At 35.5% G+C, this 22,505-nt stretch overlaps 1 protein-coding gene across 1 annotated transcript in view; it reads left to right on the top strand.

Moving 5' to 3' along the window:
- LOC121321957 (thrombospondin type-1 domain-containing protein 7B-like) overlaps positions 1–22,505 on the top strand; it is a 126,355-nt gene that overhangs the window by 19,308 nt on the left and 84,542 nt on the right. Inside the window, exons 4-6 of the mRNA XM_041261345.1 lie at positions 14,643–15,471; positions 18,819–19,067; positions 20,055–20,224. Of these exons, the coding sequence (XP_041117279.1) occupies positions 14,643–15,471; positions 18,819–19,067; positions 20,055–20,224 (1,248 nt within the window). The remainder of the gene's footprint in view (positions 1–14,642; positions 15,472–18,818; positions 19,068–20,054; positions 20,225–22,505) is intronic.

Raw genomic sequence — 22,505 nt, forward strand, 5'->3', positions numbered from 1 at the left:
ATGAACCACTTGATGGAACAGAGTAGCACAGTGATACATTGTTTGTTGTGTCACAAGAGGTTCAGTTTTCTCCTGTTTTGTTTCCTTATTCTCTATTCAGAGGAGAGGTGGTTCAAACCAAGAACTGAACTAGTCTTTGGAAATGACAGCTGACCCTAACAGCATGACAGTGTCCTGAGACAAAAAAAAACAAAAACAAAAAAACACATGGGTATTGTTTTACATTTATAATTTCACCAAACAAACTTGGTAATTTATTTAACTTTGAACACCAAATAGAAATATAATTATATTCCTGAGTACAATATATTTGTTGTGTTATGTGCTATATGGTTGGTTACTGCCTTGGTGTTTAATTGTCTACTACTTGAGATCATATTTGCACTGCAACAGCTATGTACAAGTCTGTCCAGTTTGCAGAACTGTGCTAGGAATCACAGGGAGTATGATAGACAGGCTTTGTCTCAAGAGCGACATCTCAACAGGAGCAAGCATCTGCTCCATGTTTGTGAGGCCAAGCCCCTGCAGACCAGAGAGTGGCTGAGAGAGACTTTTCATAGTTATCCGCAGGCTGGCTTTCAAAGTGTGATCTCATCAAACAGATTGAAGTTGATCAGGTTTCATCTATACCTCTTCCTACAGCTGAGACCCAACTCTCATTGCATCATATCAATTACTTATGAAATGGAGATTGTGTAAATTGAGCTTTAATTACAGGATGCATGTTCCTCCCTCTCCTTATCTATCTATAAAGGCAATATGTTGCTGTATTAAGTGGCACTCTAGAAAGTTATTTAATTCATTTTTAATGTATGTAAACTGGACCACTATATTAGGGGCTGAAAATATGAAATAATGAAAAACAAGTTTAAATATATCTTAGTCAAGTATTCTTGCACTCAACAATGTTGAAGTGATTTTATACTTTTTTTATACAAAGATTTGCAAATGCAGAAAAATAAACCTATATCTATTTAAAAATGTGTTATACTATTTTCAGATACTAAGGAAACTATAAGCCCCAAAGCAGAACAAAATGACACTGAACTTTAAAAGGTAGACATTAGACAGAAATATGTTTATTCACCTTCTACATGACGAATATGTCAGCTACTTTGCAAAATCATTAAAACATACAAACCAGACTACAAAGGATATTTCTATGAAAATAGTCCTTGTATAGTGTTCATACAAAACTGCTTTTTATAGCACTGGGAACAAATTAGTGATTTGTGGAGTTTAATTATACATATTGACCTCTCAATACTGTGTTTCCTTTGCTCTGCAAATTATAGCTCTATCACAGCAAAAAATCAGTTTAACCTGCTATATGGTAAATGTCACTGAAAAAGGAACAGAATAAAAGATCATATCAGGTAAAAAAACCTAACTAACACTTCTCTTATGTGAATGTTTGAACCATCCACCTCTGCTAAATATTGGTACTGGTATGCCAAATAAAATTTAGTTTATGATTTGAAAACCATGGACCTGTTACAATATTTAGACCTATTTTTCCTCGACTACAGTACTTACATTTATCTTTTAAATCTACAGTAGCAGTTGCTGTGTATCAAGGCAATGCTTCACTGATTTCTGCAGTGCCTGGAGATGTTGTATTGTGTGTTAAAGGCACTGCCTATGGTATTCTTAACAGGTCCTAGTTTATATTCAGATTCAATAATTAAAGACTCCTTTAAAACTCCCAAATGAAACACACACACACACACACATACACAAATCAAAACAATGCAATAATAAGATGGAAGAAAGCCATTGATCATGAATTGAATGTACCCACTGCATGTTGGTTCTTGTGATAATGTCCCCAGGGATACTGTTTTAAAGATTAAACTTCTCTCTTATTGCTAACAACAGCTATCAAATACAACTGAAAAAGGGGTAAGGATTGACTCTGAGACAATGGAGATTAAAGAAAGAAAAAGACTAAGTGAAATACCTCTTCAGGGCACAGAGTCTTTACAGAATTACATTACATTACATCTGTACATGGTTGGCTTTCTTAGGGGTCAGGTATTGAAGTTTAAATTCAAGGAAAACTCATTAGAACAGTAAAAACTAATGAACAAAAACAGAATGTGGGAACTTGCAACAGCCATATTTTCATTCTGGGCTTATCAGCTTACAGTTGGGCAGGCTCAATTTATACTTTTGAGTTAGTAGTGCTGCTCCTGAAGGTATTTGTATGACATGCTGTGCAAAGTTAAAATGTATTTTAATGCAATATAAGGGCTATTTGAATATTTTAATCCAAAACAATAGAAGTGATAAGTTACACTAAATAACGGATAGTGGGGAATGCTTACAGGGTTCTGTATATTTGCTTTTACCCATTTTACTGTAACCCCATTACTCTGGGCCATAAATGCTACACTGATGATCACATGACACGTTACATGGATCCTTTGCATAGTATTGCCGCATTATGTAGCTGCTTTATTGCCTAATGTAGTGGCTGTACCCAATGAAAGTTACAGAAGCATAAACAATAAGTAAACATCAATTGCATTTAAAATTAAACCCACAAATTACTTTGTAAAACACATAAATACCACCAATATTTTCAATTAATCTGATGTATTTGCTAGTTATTGAAAGTATAATAAACAATTAAATGAAATATGCAGCAGCATGATAAAACTAATTTAAATTAAGTGTAATTAAAACTTTGAACTGAAAAAAAAAAACGGCACAGATGGGTAACTGCAAACTAGTCCTTCAATTTCTCAATCAGAACAGAAGATTATCAACTCCACTGAATCATAATTAAATTCCCTGGGAAGAAGCCTTTTTTAATGTATGTATGTTAAACATATAAATTAGTCTTTTTTTCTCTGAAGCCACAGCTGGAATTGTAGAGCATTTCACAGCACTGGAGAATCTCCCTAGATTGCATCAGTAACCTATACATTGTATTTTGGGAGCAGCCAAAAAAGTAAGTGGTCAATACCACCGTGGTGCGGGGGGGGGGGGGGGGGGGGGGGGGGGGGGGGGGGGGGGAGATGGAAAATAATCACAAAGATAAATGCCAAAATCAGTGAGCTGCTTTCATGGACTGGGGGTCACATCGTAATGACGAAAATCGTCAAACCGATGTAAACCAATATAATTGTTTTTGTTATTATTATGTCATTTTCTCAGACTATGAATTGAATGCCCTTATGCCATAATGAATTAAGTAAAACACCAAAACTCCAAACAACAGCAATAACAATAACTACGCTATCCCAAAATCCTAGTTTTTGGAGTTAGTTTGCTCTGGAAAAAGGCCATTGAAGTACGCTTCTCAGCATGGCTAAAGTTGTTCATTGTTCTTTCAATGCGACTGGTGTGTTAATAATTCTTTGGTCAATAAGGTTTTCCTCAAACTATAATTACTTGTTTTTACCTCACTGAAGCTCTATGCATTTAGAGTAAAGAAGAAAAAAAGTAATTAGATTGGTGTCTCTAATTCTGCCTGCAAGGACGAACAGATTATATTTGCAGCAATCAATATCTTGTTACATCCGCCTTTCCTTATCTTTCACATTAAATAATTCAGTGTTGAAACTTGTCAACGTCTTTGTCTAGAAAATAATAATTAATTGCAATGGCTCAAAACATCAGCAATCGATATATTATTACTTTGTATTGTAAAAGGAGTCTTCACTGTATATACTAATAAAGCATTAAACTCAAAGTGATCTGATTTTAAAAGTGTCCAATTTATATGCTAGCAAGAAACAAATTACTGTTAGTAGTTTCTTTCCAGTTCTGCAATGTTAAAATATTTGCATTCCTTACGCACTGGATCAAAGTCTTTTGTCCCTTCAACCAACTTTTGAAGCCAATTGGTGAGATGAGATGAGCTCAAAAGCTCCGGATCTTTTGCATTGTGATTAAGATGCCCGCTTTAGGTATGTGGGGTGGCCGGTTCATGCCCAGTCTCTGCTCTGTTACAGTAACACCAACAGCATGATTTGCAAATACTTGTTAAATGTGATGTCTATATACAAACCGGGGCAAAGCTTAGATTGATTGCAGACATAGACTTGAACACCATCTATCGTACATACAAATAAACAAAAAGAGCAACTTTATATGGGTGTATAATGGTAATAACTAATATATTTTTCTGTATATCATTTCTGTTTCTGTCATCAAATCCTACTTTATAAGAACACAAAGGTTAGAAGCACGTGTTTGAGAGCTCTGTTGAGGCCACGCAGGTCCTTTAAACACACCAGGATGTGATGACAGAAACAGAAAATTATATACAAAGTGAATGTAAACAAGAAGAACAATACATTGGTTAAGATAAATGGAATGCTTCATAACCAATGGCAAGTTGCTCTTTTAAATTCCATCAAGAGGTTTTAGTGACATGATAGCTGCAATCAAGGTGATCCTCGTGACTAAGCTATTATCTAACCAAGACTAAATCTGGAATAACAAACTTACTGGAACAGCTAGGACAAGGGACTATGTGTATAAAAAGATATACAATGGAAAGAATAGAGGAAGCAATCTCATGGGCTTACAAGTATTTTAACCGGGGTAGATATGCCACCATACCAGCAAAGTATGGAATTTTTAGAACCAACACGATCCAAAATCTGCATATCTTGGCTGTTACGCATCTACTGTGTGGATATTGGACCATATTTGAACACGTTGTCATGTGCTAGTGCTTTCCTGCATGGCCCAGAAGTCTACTTTAATATTAGTCTAAGATTCACTTAATAAAAAGTGTTTTTTGAAGGACAAATGTGTTGATTCAGTATGTCTATAGCTGTAACTGCATTTATAAGTCCCCTGCATTCTGTTCTTATTAGTAATTCATTACACCCCATAAGTAAGGGCTCGTAAAAATCATGCCCCCCCATTTACTATAAAATGAAAAATGTATAGGTCTCTAAGGACTGTAATATATTTTCTTGTCAACCAAAAACAAACACCATCAGCTTTCTTGGTTTTAAACACAGTACATTACTTATTACAGATGACTTGTGTACAGTATGTGTTGGAAAGGCACCATTGTATTATATGTGCTACTGGGCTGCTGAGTATCCTTTCAAGAAATGGTTTCTATTTGAAATGCTGCATGTGGATTCATGTTTTATGTTGGATTAACATGAAGGAAAGGAGAATTTGTCTTGGTTCCATATTCAGTATAACAGTATAATCTTGGCATTTTCCCCCTTTTTACATTTGATTAAAAAAGGCTGCATGCACAGTATTTTCTGGAATTTTGTATAAAGCTGAGTTGAGTTTGACGCGGATCTAATTGATCTGGATGGTAACCACAGTGACCTTTTTTTAAGTTGATAGGCCTCACTCAAGACCTCTAGCTCTGATTAACCTAAGTACTATTCCATTTTTACTGCTATCCATATCTTTTTACTTTTCAGGAAAAAAAAAATGCAACTATATACTTGTGTTTCCATAAACTAGTTGGTTACCCTTACTTAAATAGATGATTGTATATATTTTTTTAAATAATGTATTAGATAGTGTAAGTAGATACTGTATTGAATAACTATAATCTTATTTTTTTAACAGACTGCGTTTAAATTGATCTTTTTACAACAATATATTATAAACGGACATGTTTCCTGTTACAGTACATAGGCCCAGATCTTTCTGTGTAGGCCATTAGTATAGTGGCAGTAGGCAGGGTCGGATTAAAGAACATTGGGCCCTACACTATTTTGGTGGCACTGTGCATATTATGGTGCATGGTGTTATTGGCTTAATGGTTAATTGGGGACAGAGAGTGTGAGCGGAGCAGAGCGAGCCAATTGTATATGGAGTGGGGGAGAGGAGTGGGGTAGCTGCTGGGCAGAATGCGAAGCGGACATTTCTAGCCCACTCTTTCACAGCACTAAGAAGAACTGAGCACGGTTCAGCTATGGAACAAAAATTAAAAAAAAAAAAAAAGGTAACAAATATAGATGCAGTCACTGTACAGTATTTTCCATTATGCCTGTCCACGGTAACCATTCGTTTTTCAGTTTCAAACCAAAATTAGGCACTTTTATGTTTTGCAGAGTTGAATTGTGTTAAAAAAAAAAAAAAAAAAAGCTTTTATATTCAGTGTGATTGGCATTGCACTTTATATATATATTCTCCTGATTGTGGAGCTGCCATATAAAAATTTGAGAAATGTCATCAGTGTGTCCAGCTGTCGCCGGTTATTACTTAGTCTCTATTGTTCTTACACAGTTCTTTGTTTATGCCCCAATACAGCGCTGTGAACACGGTTTATATTTTCATTAACTATCCGGATACAAACAAGCCCAGTATAAAGCTACTTTGATATAAATCATATGCAAAGTGTGAAATGAGTGAGTCCACCGTACATGACATCATAGGAACCTGTTCATTGCAAGATGAGATTTCCTAACTTTTACCATATTTTCAATTCATTTTTTCAGTGCCAATCAAAAATGAGGAAGCGTCTTCGAATTGAAGGCTTTTTTCTTTGCTGATCGTTGAGGCTTGTTAAACTGTTGATGCGTTTATTGCCTTGTACCATACGATAGAAATCACATGCGAGTAATATTAATTAAATCTTGTTAATGATCATTTTAATTAACATTCAAACAACCGTGGGAAAATAGAACACCAAATGATGCAATATGATCACAGACATAAAAAAGCTTCAGTCCCAGGCAGTAAAGTACAAAAACATTAGCAATATAACATCCACCGAGGTTAATGGGTCAGTGATTGTGTTAGTTTACCAGAAAGTCCAGCAGTATATATATATATATATATATATATATATATATATATATATATATATATATATATATATTTTTTTTTTTTTCTTTTCTGTTCATAGATTCCTTCTATGGGCCAGTAGTAGCATTGAATTCAATAGAACAAAACCATGTAGTTCAACAAAAAAAAAGGAATGACTTTTATGTCCTTTACTTCTTTTTGGGTTTTCTTTTGTACCGAGAGAAACAAACACTATGGACTTCTTGCTGGCTGCAGACATCCACATTAGAATTTCCTTCCATCCTTCAAAATGTTTACCTTTACCTGCCTTTTTTTTATAAAATTCCAACCCCCAAATGAAGAAGGAAAATTTCTAAAATGTAATGCACATTTGAGTCAGGAAGAGGTTTTTAAATTGGCTCTAAAGCTGAAATAAATGAATACATAAAGAGAGCCTTATTCATACATTTTATCCTGCAGACTGGTGCCTATGATGTTCTAGGACTAAGGATGGATCTTTCCCAGGAGGTAGAGGCCGTGGGGGATTTGGTATTGTACAGTGGGAGACTCAGAGATCAGGGCTGCTGTAATCGAGAAAGAAATGCATAGCCGTCATAAAAGAACAAAATTAACCAAAAGCAGTCTTCTGTGCTCCTCTCCTTTTGTGTGTGTGGGCCCATCCACCTGAATGCAGTTTTTGTAAAAAAAAAAAAAAAAAAAAAAGCAACCTTACGTGGACCCCAATTCTGCCTGGGACCCTACTCTATAGCGTATTTTGTATATAAATTAATCTGGCCCGGGCAGTAGGCATGTCAATAATAACAACCTGCCTTTCAGATTCTACAAAGAGGCTGATATCTGCCAGCATACATGTTTTAGGTGCTGCACTAAGAGAACATGTTTAACAGATTAGTTATATGATCATGTTGGTGGCATTAATCTTTAGGAATGTTAAAATCATATGCTACAATTTGAGATCTCACTCCAGAAGTGGGATGATGAAACGTTTTGCTATAAGAAGCTGAGTATGCATCAATCCTGAAAAAGGCAAAATTGGTTTTAAAACTTCTAAATTGATTTCCTGTGAGGTCTCTCTGGTCGTTATTGCTGAAAAGCAGTTGCTTTTTGATGGCTTCTACAGTCAGCACAGATCTATAGAAAGCATTTTCATATTTTAAGAGCATATTGATGCCAGACATTAAAATGAGTTTGAACGTCTTCTGAATGTACAGTCTAATTACAAGTTAAAGTATAAGTCATGCAGTTACAAAACAAACCTTCTTTTTTTTATATTTATATTATATGAACTCAACATTCGCTCTTGAGGTTGACGTTATGGTAGAACTCATTTGGATTAAGATAATTGTGAGGGAGGAATCTGAACCATTCAGCTCACAGTCTCTCCATTTATCTTCTCACATTTCCAATAAGTCAAGAAAAGAAATGGATCACAGTTGCCCTGAGTAGCTCTAATTGGGAATGAAGATAACAACTCTTTCTGGAAAGCTTGAAGACTTTATGTGGTTAGGTTAATGAGACCACTTGTTTTATCCTTGTAGAGTCATGCTCTAGAATTTGTAATCTTATCACTTCATTTTTACTCTGACTATGAATTTACCTCTCTTAATCTCAAGAGATGGTCACATTTTCATCATAAATTGATAGGGCTTGTTTGTTGACAGTCAATGAAAACCAGATACCATCAGATACCAGATAGTCTTTGAACAGCCTCATTTAGGAGAACAATAAGATACGTGGTGAAGTGAAGTGTTAGGCCCTGCAAACATTAACAGTGACAATTGTAGTTTAAGTGCTGTGTTTCAATATACTCATCAAAACAAAACACCTGTACAAACGTTCTTGATGCCGTTCACATCGATATTACTTAATAAATGATGTAGCATTTTAGATTACAGAACATACACAACCATATACAGTATTTATTCATTTTGTTATTTAATTATTTTCCTAACTTTATTTGTAAAAATATAAGGATGAGATGACATTAAGTTTAAGCACTCCTATCATCTTCTAATATAAATATTGTATTTTAAACCGTAATATTACATTAGCATTATTACCTGTCTATTTTTTTTTAAAATGCAAAGGTATTTATAAACCTTGTAGAAGATACATTTGTGTAAGAACAACTGTATTATTAAGAGCGTCTGAGATACCAGATATAAAACATTGAATTTTATACAATATCTTGTTAGCATTCTGCTAATTAATGTAGCTGCTGGAGGTGAATATTCTTCAGCAGGGTGACATGAGCAAGACTGAGAACCTGAATAGCTCTTGTCACTAGTTTGCATGTTAAACAGGAGACTCTCTGGAACACAAGGCCCCAGACAAAGTGGCATGATGCTTATTAATATTAATTATTTAAAGAAGTGTTGAAGTTTGTTAGGAATGTTCAGGAATTAACTGTCTCCGTATGTTAGCTCTCATCTTGCATTTTGTGCAGGAGGCTGCTGAGACAGAATGAACAAAGCATCTCAGAAAGGTCTGCTGTAGGGCAGGCATGTGTATGTGGTGTGTGGGGGGGGGTATTATGGTTTGATGGAATTAAGATGGTGATAGGCAAGGAAATATAATTTTACTCAGTACATTTTCTCACAGTTAAGTGGCACTATAAATGAAATAAAATATATGTAAGTAAATGCCAAACATAACTACATTAGTTGGTTCAACAGCATGGACTGTTGTGTAAGTGTATACAGAGAAATAATATCCCTGTTAACGCAGAATTAGAAAAAAAAAGTAAGTTTCAGTTTCACTTCTTATTTTCATTCCATTTGTGATGTAACTTTCCTTTTTAAGTTGTTCAAGAGGACATCATATGCCTCCAGGAAGTGACATATACTTCAGAGAAAAATACCCGGTCTGTTTCGTTATATAAACAAGATGTGTTGAAAAACAAATAGGTAATCACAAATACATTCAAGGTAATTAAAAAAGAAAGCTTTCAGGTTATGAAATTCTACGCAGAATGCTTTGCATGCATTTGAATACCTTCTGCAATACAAGACAGCAAATGTCTCTTATTAATAAATGATACAATTTTATGATATTAACAACACAGCAGGCAAGTCTCTGAACTGTGCATTTATAGTGCATTGGATTTTTACAAAATGAAATGAGCATTGGAGCTTGTGCCCTCCAGAGCCTGGAGGGGTTACATTGTAACTGTGGTGTACAATTCCTCTGACTAATTGCCTATGATCTTGAAAATAAGCTTGGATCAAAGAATATTAAAGATTTTGAATATAAAAAAAAATGGTAATGTTTACTCTACAGATGTTTGTTGAGAGTAGAAAGGACATTAGAGAAAGTGATTCATAGTAAATGGGTTATTAATGACTACAGATACATTATTTCAGCTTTAATTCAATTAGAGTTTATTTGGGAAGATATCTCTGAAATGCAAAATTATTAATGGTATTTTAGAAACACCCCAGTTAACCTACAGCTATTAGATCTGTTCAATGTATGCTTTAACCAAATTAAATAATGAATTGACGCATTACTTGTTCATGAAAACCGTATAAAATTCTTTCTGCATGTATTGTTTTTTATTTAATTAGAACGCAATATAGTACATCAAACAGTATAGTATGATCAATATTGGCATGGCAGAACTGATGGAGGGATATTTGAATGTCTAAACAAGATAAGCTAGCTTATGTTGCCTGGATATATACAGTGTATGTATAAAAAAAAAAAAAAAAAAAAAAAAAAAAACCTGGAGGGGATCAAAAAATCCCATAGAGCAAAACAGGCTATTTGCAACTGCTTCATTTCTGATTAAAAAAGATTACATAACTTAATTATGAATGACCAAGCTATAAATATCGGTATAATAAATACATCAAGTAAATTACCTGGTCTTTGTTATTGAGCCTTTAGTGACATATCTCAAGAGTACTTATGTAGATCTAAATACAACTTTATATAGTTTAGGTAGGGCCAATTCTGTACCTAAGTTATGATAACCAGCATCTCTACAGTGCATTTCTGTATTATATTACTCTCCTACAAAAAGTATTATATGCAAAATGCCAGACAGGGCAGTATTTTAAATTTTTAGCAATTCGAGTTGTTGAATTCAGACTGCTCAAGGCTCCTGTGGTACAATGATTAATTGAGGGTGATTTTTCTTTGGCAGGCTTGCAGTCTAATTAAACATATATTCAGAAGAAGCATTTTGTAATAAAAAAGGCAAGACAAAAAAGGATCTACATCTGTTTTCTAAGGTAACCTGCTTCTGCTGTGACATCTATAGAACTCCACAATCAGTTTTATGTAGAATTTGATACACCAAAGTATTAGCATTTACCTGTCCATGTGCAACACTCTGCTCCTAGTGTATACAAGGAATACAATTGCAAGAAATACCACAGAACTAGTTGTGTTTTATTACCCATATCAAGTTGCCCTTTAAGCTCTTTGTAAGACACTGACACAGTATTTATTTATTTATTTATTTATTTTATCCAGAACGAACTAACTGATTGATAGGTCACTAAACTGTTGGTATTACACAATATCTTAACTATGCACCATGTGTGTTTTTTGACATTACAAACTCAAGTGCATTGCAACCAACAAGTCTTTATTAGAAGTTCAGTAACATCTGTGCCATGTTCTGCAACTCTGATTTCATAAAACATGTGTAACGTATAACTATTTCAAAGACTGTAAAAAACGGTAATTGCATGTACTGTGATCCACACAGTACTGTTTTGATAAAATGGATTGATAACCTGGTGTCTGCAATGTTGTTTCCTCCCCTGTGAAGAGAGATGCCGACTGTGACAGTCATTATTCAGTATGATGGCAGGAAGAACTGGAGAAGCAGTGTAAGTGACTGCTCAGTATGTGCATACTAGGACTGCCATAGCGCTCAGTCACTCACAAATACCCAGCCGTAGATCAAAGAAATGTGCAGATTTTAAATTGTATGAGCAGCGCTGAAAAAAGACTAATATTCCATGATACCTTCCAAAAGACTGCTAAAATAACAGTAAATGGCCTATAGTACGATCGTCAAAGATTACCTATTTGTTTGTATTTGTCTTCCGGATGTTTTCAGGATGGCTGGGTTTATGAAATATCAGTACCTGACAATTGAAGATGAAATTGAATATTTTCCACTGCAAAATTAAGTTATTGTATATAATCTGTCATGTAAGCCCACCATTGATTTGATCTTTGGGTCAGGACACTCTAATATCAAAAGAGGGGGTGACAGAGTGTCACATTGCAGCCTGTCAGATAAGCTATTACAAGTCTGTAAGTGCATACAGACTAGCAATTTTGCGTACAGCCTTAAATCATGTGGAGGAGCTTTCTGGACAATTTGTCTTTAATGCATTATTATGGATTTTAGTGACAGATTTAAAGTTAACTTATAAATTCCTTGCTTTTAATAAAAAAAATAAAAAATATATTTTTTTCTGTTTTCAAAGCTTTAATACGTAAGCAAAAAGAAAGTAATTGTCAATAGCCACCACTTTACCTTTTCACGCTTACTGTATATTAAATTTTAATGCATTGAATACATTTTGTTTGGAGGGAAACAAATTGTATTGTACGCACTTTAGTCACAGAGTCGGGTTCACAAAGGTATGCGCCACTATATATTCATTATCACACATTTAGACACAATATATGTAAGCCATTTCAACAGGAATCCAAAGACTAAAGTGACAAAATGAGACTAAAATTAGATTGGAAGACTTCCACATGAGTCGAGTTTAAGACAGAGAGATGAGATGAAAGTATGAGTTCGCTCTGACACAGTTGACTCTGAGTAGTTTACACAACTAGGAACTTTTGGCACTAGAATAGTTTGAGGAGCTATTATCTTTTTATTGGTAAGTAAACTTCCTGCTGTAGATGGATTTAGTACCATAAGATATTTGTATCCAAAATCCTGTTGACTGGGCACTTGTGTCTGTACATCACTCACAGCTGATGAAGGACAACATACAAACAGCAGGGTTTGTCTTTTTTTTAAATCTCCCGGTTCAGATCATGATGTGTTAGAAAGCACAATCACTTTTTTCATATAATTATAGTTTTAAGTTCTGAGCAGTTGCTTAAAAAAAGAAAATATGCTGAAGGGCACAGAAGCCAATGGTAAATGCATGTAGATTGTGTTTCAAGATATCTGCTATCCAAGGCAGACATGCTGGGTACATCTGCAAACCTGTTTGTTGATTGGTATGATTCTGAGGCTCATCAACAACATATCATTTAAACGGTCCCTGTGGATATCTGCATAATGTCAGTGTGTTTATTTTTTTATTACTACTGCAAGAAATCATTGGAATCCATCATGTTATTTTGAAAACAGTGTAGCCTGTATGATCTGGGGTCGCTGTTTCTTGTAATACTATGCGTTGTCTGCTTAAAGTGTCCCTGTTTTTTAACCCGACCCGGAGATTTTGTAGAAGTAATGAAGATTCAAAGGCATCAAAAGGAAATTCACGAATCTCTCGGTTTATTGGCTCAGTCACAGCTGTGTACAAGTTTTGGCTGGCTGGCTTATTTATTTATTAAATAGATGGAGCTCAAATCACCATACTACAACAGTATGAAAAAAAAACAAAAATTAAAAATAAAACAGCAGGCCATTGTGAATTGGGACTCTTTGATCATTTGTGGAATACCTTTTAAAGTGGCTAGTAAAAGTTGTGGCTTTTGAGTTCCATCATATGTGAAGAGTGAAAAGGCTAGTACTCAGATATAATGGAATTGTCCTTCCACTGACCTCACTAAGGGAGCTCACTACTTTACAGCAATTATCCTATTTTTATCCTTTGACTAACTCCTACCCATGCGTACCACTGGGAAGCGACACTCACTTGTTTCTCTGACACTCTCTGACCTTATTCAAGAAGTTTTATAATCCAGTGTGACAAGCATGCTTTTAATTTTGAAACAGTCTCTGTGGAAAGGACATCCCTGCCCAGTCCTATCACTCTGTTCAGGATATGCTTCTTGCTGACCATACATTGGACTGTTTCTGTTGTTAAAAGCTACTTATAAATCATGTAACCAGAGATTTTCAAAATTAACCGTGTCCTCATTTTGTTGTTGAAATATGTTAAGGCAAGGACCAAACATCAAATACTGTGGAATCCTTATTATGATGAGCCTGCTTATAATTGACAATATAGTTATTGCACAACAAAATAAAAACAAAAACATATGGTAGATTAAATCCTTAATTACTGTAAACACAAACAAAACACCAACCCTTTAAAATGTATTCATTTTAAATGTAAAAATGCTTTCTGTTTGTATTTCAACTTCATTTTAATATTTTGTTTTCTTTTGTGAAGCAGATTATAGTAATTCAGAGATTTAGTTGAACCAACATTTAAGTTCTATTCTTTTTCTGTTGTAATATCTGTTTAAACCTTTACAAGGGTGAGTTGTGAGGATGTCTGATCAGTTTTTTCCTGTTGCTTAATGTCAGGCATTGTCGATCCAGTTGGGTGATTTATCCCAACATTTTGACATTATACAGTCTTTACAATATACAGCCTCAAAATATATTTGTGAAGTTGTGCAGCTTAATGATAATTCTTGAACCAACAGTCTGATATGAAATGAGACTTATCAAGTAAGACAGCATTAAATATATCTTGATCAGGTATAACAATGAGTGAGTTGGGTTTTGGCAATGTAATGAAATAGTACCGTTTTGAACGCTGAAAATAACTAATGATTTTGGACTTTGATTCCTATTATAATACAAATTGGTTTTCATTAAATATAACGTTTGAATGATTCATCCACAACAAAATGTATTATTACCTAAAGAAAGGATCATTTCAATATGTTGTATACCCTAAGAGTAATGGCGTGGCTAAAGGATATATTTTTTCTTTTTCAATTCACAGGTCAGTGGGGTAGATGTATGGGTGAAGACTGTGGACCAGGAGGGGTTCAGACGAGAACTGTGTGGTGTATCCATTCAGAGGGCTGGACAACACATCATTCCAACTGCAAGCACATTGGCAAGCCTGAAAGCCAGAGGCAGTGCTTCAAAGTGTGTGAATGGCACCAGGAACTCTTTGAGTGGGAAGTGTCCGAGTGGGGGTCATGCATTCTGGTTCCTTATTCTTCCAATGACCAAAAACTAAGGACTTCAAAATGTGTGACTGCGCAGCATGGAATACAGCAAAGGAAGGCTCTTTGCATTCGAAAGACCAACAGAACAGTGGTGACAGACGATATCTGTGAGTTTTTTACACCAAGACCCACCATCGAGCAAGCCTGTCTCATTCCTTGTCCCCATGAATGTGTGGTGTCAGAATTCTTACCATGGTCTGCTTGCAGCAAGAGCTGTGGGACAGGATTACAGCACAGGACACGGGCAGTTCTGGCCCCTCCAATGTATGGGGGTTCAAACTGTCCAAACCTGACAGAAACCAGGACTTGTAATCATCATGTTTCTTGTTCTGTTGGGGAGGATGAGTACAAATACAGCCTTAAAGTTGGGCCTTGGAGTGAGTGTAGGCTACCCCATCAGAAAGAGATTCGACTAAGTGGAAGAACAATGCTGGATTTTAGCACTGAATCTGCAGAGAAGAATAATGTTAAGCCGCAAGTCCTGAATCACCACCATCATCGTCGTTCTCACCATTCAAAGTCATGGGACGTAGAGATTGGCTACCAAACTCGACAGGTTAGGTGTACAAGAAATGATGGACAGAATGCAATGCTAAGGTACGATTTTCTTTTGTCATTTGTACAAAACATTTGAAAAAATTACAGTAAAGATGTGTTTATCTTATGGACATTACACATAATTCAAGAAAACATATTGCCAAAATTACATCACGCTTCCTTATAATGACCTTAAAAAGGATTCACCCAATTGTTTTGAAATTTGAAATTGACATACTTTTTCACTCAAGCTTGAAGGTATCAGAGTCTAAATGATCTTGACCTTCTGTTTTTATGGTTCCTTTCTGATAGATCATTGGCTGAGCTATTGATTCACTCTAATCAACAGGCGCACAAAAGCAAGTGTAGCCCTCCTGATGGGCCTGTTGGCAGGACCAGGATTCTGTGCTTGCATGACTCCCCCTGCACTCCAAGCGGAGATGCTAGATCAGGTGATCCACAGGGGTCCTCCCTCCAATTTTGACTGTGGGAGGGAATCTATTATGAAATTCGAGTCTACACCCCATGTTGTACAGACATCTTTCCATTGTACAGACACCATCATGTATTATGTATTGGTGATTCTGGGGAAGATAAAATTAGTTACAAAATGTATATGATACTTAAACTTTTATGTGCTCCAATTTTATATATACTTAATGATAAGCACTTAATGGAAACACTGTGACTTTTTATCCTAAAGAAACCACAGCCATTGCATAAGTATCATGGTGTTTTGTATCTTTTTTTAAAAACAAGAGGTTTTCAAGCGGTCAGGCTACATTTTTGATAACATCCTATTTTCCTGGTCTGCTAAATCTGATTCAATCATCTTTTATGCTATCCACATAATAATATTAGTAAGAAGTCGTGTGTTTAATACAGCGGAGGGTTTGGTAGCATTGAATAGTTTCATACCATTCTACAGAGACATCAATGTTTATGAAAAGATATGGTTGGAATTAGCATGTAATTTATTTCAAGCAATTCTGAGATTTCAGAGTGTAGCTCTGCTTTATAATTGCCCTCCTCCCCACTTCCCCCTTATAAAGACTGCACTGCTGAAGTTTTCCAGCATGCTGCATATTTAACCTCAATTAAACTGAGGTCTATTGTCCAGAGACTTATAAGAACATTGCTTTTTCTAAGAGACGTATTTTAACATGCTCTCTCGACTACATTAGCATTATGCTTTTTTGTTATTCTGCATTGATATAAATTTGTAATTTTCAATTATACGCTTTAAAAATTGTAAATGTATTAACCACACTATACTGTGCATATAAAAGCTCTATTGTCTATTCAGGCTGAGCAAATTCTGGGCAGATTTAGGACCATTTTCCATCTTCATTTACAATGATAGTGATCACACTACCTTTGTGTAGTTAATGAGAGATATTTTCAGTTTTACTGATATTACAGAGGTAGCATTATGTAGTGCATTGTAAAAGTTATCTGTTACTTTGGATTTGTAAGTCAAACAGTGAGAAGTTATGATTACTGCTTGTGACAATGATATATATATCTATATATATATATATAAAACGTATTATAGTGATTAGATTAACTATATATATTATCTAATTCCCTCCTCTCTCTATTTATATCATAGATCCTCGATTCGGGGAGGAGAGAAGAGAACGATGTCCTCTAGGGTCCTCAGGGAACTAATTAGTCGTCCCAGGGACGGACACTAATAGTCCCACCCACTTGAGCCAGGGATAGATTTCACCTGGGGGACACACTTCCGTTCTACGACAGTAATACATTTTGGCTCCATGACACACTTGGACAGCGGGGAGGACCTAATGTAAACGAAGGTGTGAACCTTTCGCCCCTCCTGGATTACATTTGAGGTTTTCATTTCAAGCCGCGAGTCTTGTCTCCATGTCATTTCATTATCATATGCATGTACAGTATATATTTAATATCATTATTAGAGATTGCAAGTAATGTGGCGATTAATTTAGATAAAGCTCAGGAGTTTCCCCTCTTGAGTAATGGTTTATTCAGTTTCTTTAATAACTGCCAGGACTGAAGATCATACAATGACAGTTAATGTGCTCAGTATGTTATGTCTAACATGTATTCCTATTTGAAAAGGGACAACCCCTCTCCCCCTTTTTTATTACAGTAGCATCACCAGTCTATAAAGCATAAGCTTTCTAGGCAAACCAAAAGCAGATTAGCTGTTAGATAATGAATGGAAATGAATGTGGTTTGGAGAATGAAATACAGTACTTGTTCCAAAACTCGATTTTAAAATATTATTTTTGTACTCAGTATTTTAATCTGGGCATATATGGCATCTGCAAAATCATCCATCCACCTCTACGTCATACATTATTGCATATATCTGGAGAATCGCTTATCAAACTGCAATAGAACTTTTCACTGCTAATTTGCATTGTATAGACACAGACATACACTCATATTATTTTAAATTAAAATAATTAAAAGATAAACAAAAGTATGCATGTATTTTTTTTTTAAATCGGTAACCTAATACACAATGAGCAAAAATAGATTTAGAATCTGTTGTAGACTGATATCACCCAGATTTTGGTTTTAAATAACTTAATGTCTTCTTTGAAAATGGTTGACTTCAAATTAGATCTAAAGCCATTCCAAAGGGAACATTATGAAGCCTCATTGTTACTTCAATTAGAGAGTGCTAAAATCTGTATAAAATACAAGTGAACATTTTTAATCAGTCGGACAATCAATTGATCATGTTATAATTTGAATCAATTAACTTACTAAATTATTTATTATGAAGACATGACAAAGCAAGTACTATGAATATATAATTGACTGCGGTGGAAAGTAATTTTACCAGAGGTGGATCGCAGGATGATGAATGAACCAATGGACATCACAGACAATAGATTGTTTTATACAATTTAAATCATCCTAATTATATGAGCACAGTGCACTCTTTATTGTGGCAATAGTATGTGGTGCAATAGTTTGTGTACCCTAAGTAGGGGAAGTAATTGCAGGATAAGCCAAGTTTATATGCAGATGAATGTGCATACTAAAGATCAAATTGAATGCATTTGATATTTATATAATATAGTTACTGGCATTCAAAATGAACAAGGCAGCAGAATAAATGTAAATTTCTTAAAAGGAGGTCTGTATCTAAGGTAGATCTAACTGAGTAATGCTGAGTAACCTGGCAAAGGGGAGGTGCAGGTAATCTGGCAATGGGACTACAACTAGGCCAAAAAAACTAAGGGAAAAATCAGCATTGGACCAAACAGAAAGCATTTATGACAAAAAAAAAAAAAACATAATTTAACATTGCCTTTTAGGCTTCACTTTTAGTTTAGATGTAGTAATGTAGACATTGGCTATACAGTGCTTTAATCATGTTTTAAATGTCTGCTTTTGTTTTGTTTTAGTCTTTGCACTCAAGACAGCGCCCCTGTGACCTTTGAGTCCTGTATCCTGCCCAGGGACTGTGAAACCTCAGACTGGTCTCCATGGAGCCCCTGTTCCAAGACTTGTCGGTCAATGGATTTGTCTCCAGGGTACAGAACCAGGACCCGGAGTTTAAAGCAGATCCCAGCTGGAGGCAGAGAAGACTGCCCTGCTCTGGAGGAGAAGGAAGCTTGTAATATTGGTGGGGATCTACTGCCACAATGCCCCAGGTACTTTCAAATACATATACATAAAGAAGCATTTAACTTGGATACATGCGACATGATAATGGCTCATGTAAATCATCTTCTGTCAGGTGTGTGCTATTTGTACTTCATTTGTTTTTTGAGATGATGTGATCTAACAGACAGAAAAACAATTACCAAGTAGGTTGCTGGAGCCGTGAGACAAATGGAGCCAAAATTCAGTGTTAATGAAGTTAACTTTCTATCACTACTAACAGAACTTAAATCGGCACAGACCCTGACTGAAAGCAGGGAAAGATGGCATTTTTCTCCCACCCTCCTCATTTTTGGGCACCCTGTTCGTGGCTCCACCAAAGCAAGAGACCACCTGTTGAATCTGCTCCTGGCTCTTGGTAGACTTTCCATTTACAAGACCAGGAAGCGCAAGTTCACTGAGGAGGGTCTCTTTGACTGTAAAGCCATGTTCAGGGCCCTAGTTCGTTCCCGGGTTTCTTTAGAGCACTCCAATGTGGAGTCCACTAGCGACATGACAGCTTTTGTTGACCAGTGTGCTCTGCATGGTTTCTTTTGGTGCACTGTCGCAAGTAACTATTTAATTTACAGTTTGAAAACCAGTCTTTTTGTTAAATTAATTAGTCACCATCCTTGTTAGCACATGAATTTTGTTTAGAGGGTGCTAAACACACTTAATGGTGTCTGAATAGGACTACTACCACTAGTACCAATAATATTAATTATTATAATTGATACGTAATAATGGATACAAAACACTAATACATTTTTTAGTTTGTTTCTGTATTTTGAAAAGTAAATTATGAATATGATCAGTTTACAATTAAGGATGAAGGCTTTTGGCACCTAGTGTAGTAAATATGTAGTACATCATTGTGTGTATTTATGTGTTTCTTTATTTTTTTAACTACAAAAAAAGACTAAACTATAAACACTATTGGACCATAAACTGAAATATTTTGTTGGAGCCTGTCTGTAATTATACTGATATTTTGTCAGGTATGTGTGGAAGACCACTGAGTGGGGTGAATGCCAGGTTACTCCCCTTCTCAGCCAACAAGACTGTCGTCAGAACAACCATTCTGTGCTATGTGGAGGAGGGATACAGATGAGGGAAGCATACTGTGTGCAGAGCCCAGATGATACAATTTCACGCAAAGGTAAAGAAGGTAAGACCATATAATATTCATGGAATATGGGACTTGGATTGAAAACTAAAGTGTTTTAGAACATTGGCCTTTATATTATTAATGAAGACTGTTTACTCAGTTGTGCCAATACCATTTTACACCATTCTTGTTACAAAACTAATAAGAAAACAACTTCAATAATATGGGTTGTTGTGTAATTTGTATGATATGTCTGTTACTCATTAGCCTACATATCTTCCAGTGTTGTCAACCTCACTGAAGCCAGTAACTGCAATAACAGATTGCCAAAGACACAACAGTAAGTAATACACAATGCTCTATAGGGGTTTGAGTACACTGGAAGAATGGACTGTAATACTTCCTATACTGTCATATCAGACAATTAAAAAGAGACCCTATGGTCCTTTCTATGATACATATGCTGACAGGGAAAACAATATTTGTCATCCTATATTTGTAGCAGTGTCAGTGAAGATATAAAGGGCAGCATGAAGTGAAATTAAACAATTTTAAGTGGAGATCTTTCAGAGCCCCTGCTGGTTGTGCTAAATTCAAAGCGACAGGATGTGCTGTGATGTGAACTACGTGTACATTGGTGATATTGAAGACTGTTCTGATTTAATTGAAAGATCAGTCTAAAAGTTCAGTGATGCTCAGTGAACTGAAGCTATCTTAGCATTATACTCCATTTGGCGTTCAAGGGAGGTTAAGTTAGTCAGTGATCTGGAAGGTTCTTTAAAATTCATGGTATGAAACAACTCAATAGCTATAAAATAAAGCATAGGTATTGTATGATACAAGCTGGTAGGGTAGAGTAGCCTAGAGTGCCTTTACCACAAGTGCCCACAAGTGGTGTTAAACAAGTTTGTATTCAGCAACCTGTTTTGTATTGTTATAATACTTTGAGGAGTGATTTTAAATGTACCTGGCATTTCATATTAAAACATTCAGTGGACTGTTGTTCACTCACACTGTTTTTGAAAGTAAAAAACACATCTTTCCTAGGAAATTCTTGTTTCAGAATAAATCATTATATTCCACATTTTGGTGTGTTTTTATATCATTTAGACTGAGTTACTATTTAAACCAGTACTGTGACATCACTTCACTCTGCTACCAGGACATTGCTTATGGTATTTGTATTTCTGAGGTTGTTTGTCATGTTTCTTAGTCAAACAAAATACAAACAAACAACTAAACAAAACAAAACAACACAAGGGCTCCCAAATATACCCTCATTAGTATGCTTACTGTGCTAATTTCCATTTTGTATAATTTAATGTATCTGTCTCAGTGACTTATCATGTTCCTACTCCATCTCTGTCATTGCTATTGAGATCATACAACTTGGACCTTAGCCTATCTAGAAAGGTTTCAAATGTCTGAATGCCAATCCACGATAATAACAAGGGCGACACTTTTTGATCAGTGTTGTTCGGAGAGGGGATCAATTGGAATCAACACATGTGTTTGCTTTAGTCATGACCTGCTAAGCTTGCAGCTAATGAAGATTGATTTGGGTATAACGCATTGTAACAGATACACACGACAAACACATTACTTAATTAGAAAACAAACAATTAACAAGCAATATAACCTTCAGTTACAAAAAAGCTAGCTTTAGTGCTTTAAATACAAAAACAGTATTGTTTACAGGATGGGGAAGTTCTAAATATCTACAATCAGATGTTGAGCTTCATGATTAGAAGCTATGCGTACAAAGATCTGGACACTCTTGAAATGAATCATTTTACATTTGAATGGAAAATTATGCACACCCATTTACATTTGGAAGCTTTCTATGTACTACAATCAAGGCAGCAGAAAGCACAAAGAATATTCAGCATTTTGTCCTTTCACTTTGTTTCCTCATTACAGATTCAGATCCCTGCTTGCTTGTGGTGCATGTGGTCACTTCAGGGGTTACATAACACATGATTGCAAAATTGGATACACTTGAAAAATCTACTTTTGCTTTTGTCAAACGGAGTGCTTTCCTGGCACTGCATTCACTGTGAGCACTAAATTCTAAACAGAACCCTCGGTGATGCAGATCGTCAGCCATACCATTTGTGCCCACGGTCTACTATTGAAATGATAAAGTTTTAATGCTCTGTGGGACACATTTTCCTGGCATAGCTATGAACCATCCTGTATTTTACTCACTGTGAACATCTCCAAGGATATCAATCACATCATCTTATTGATGCACCCTTTGTATTGCTACTGATGTGTGAAAAAGATTGATATGGCTTTTCTGAGGCAATACCTCAAATATGTCAATGGAAGAAACCCCCAA

The sequence above is a fragment of the Polyodon spathula genome, chromosome 10, assembly GCF_017654505.1.
Source record: "Polyodon spathula isolate WHYD16114869_AA chromosome 10, ASM1765450v1, whole genome shotgun sequence".
Classification (NCBI taxonomy): domain Eukaryota; kingdom Metazoa; phylum Chordata; class Actinopteri; order Acipenseriformes; family Polyodontidae; genus Polyodon; species Polyodon spathula.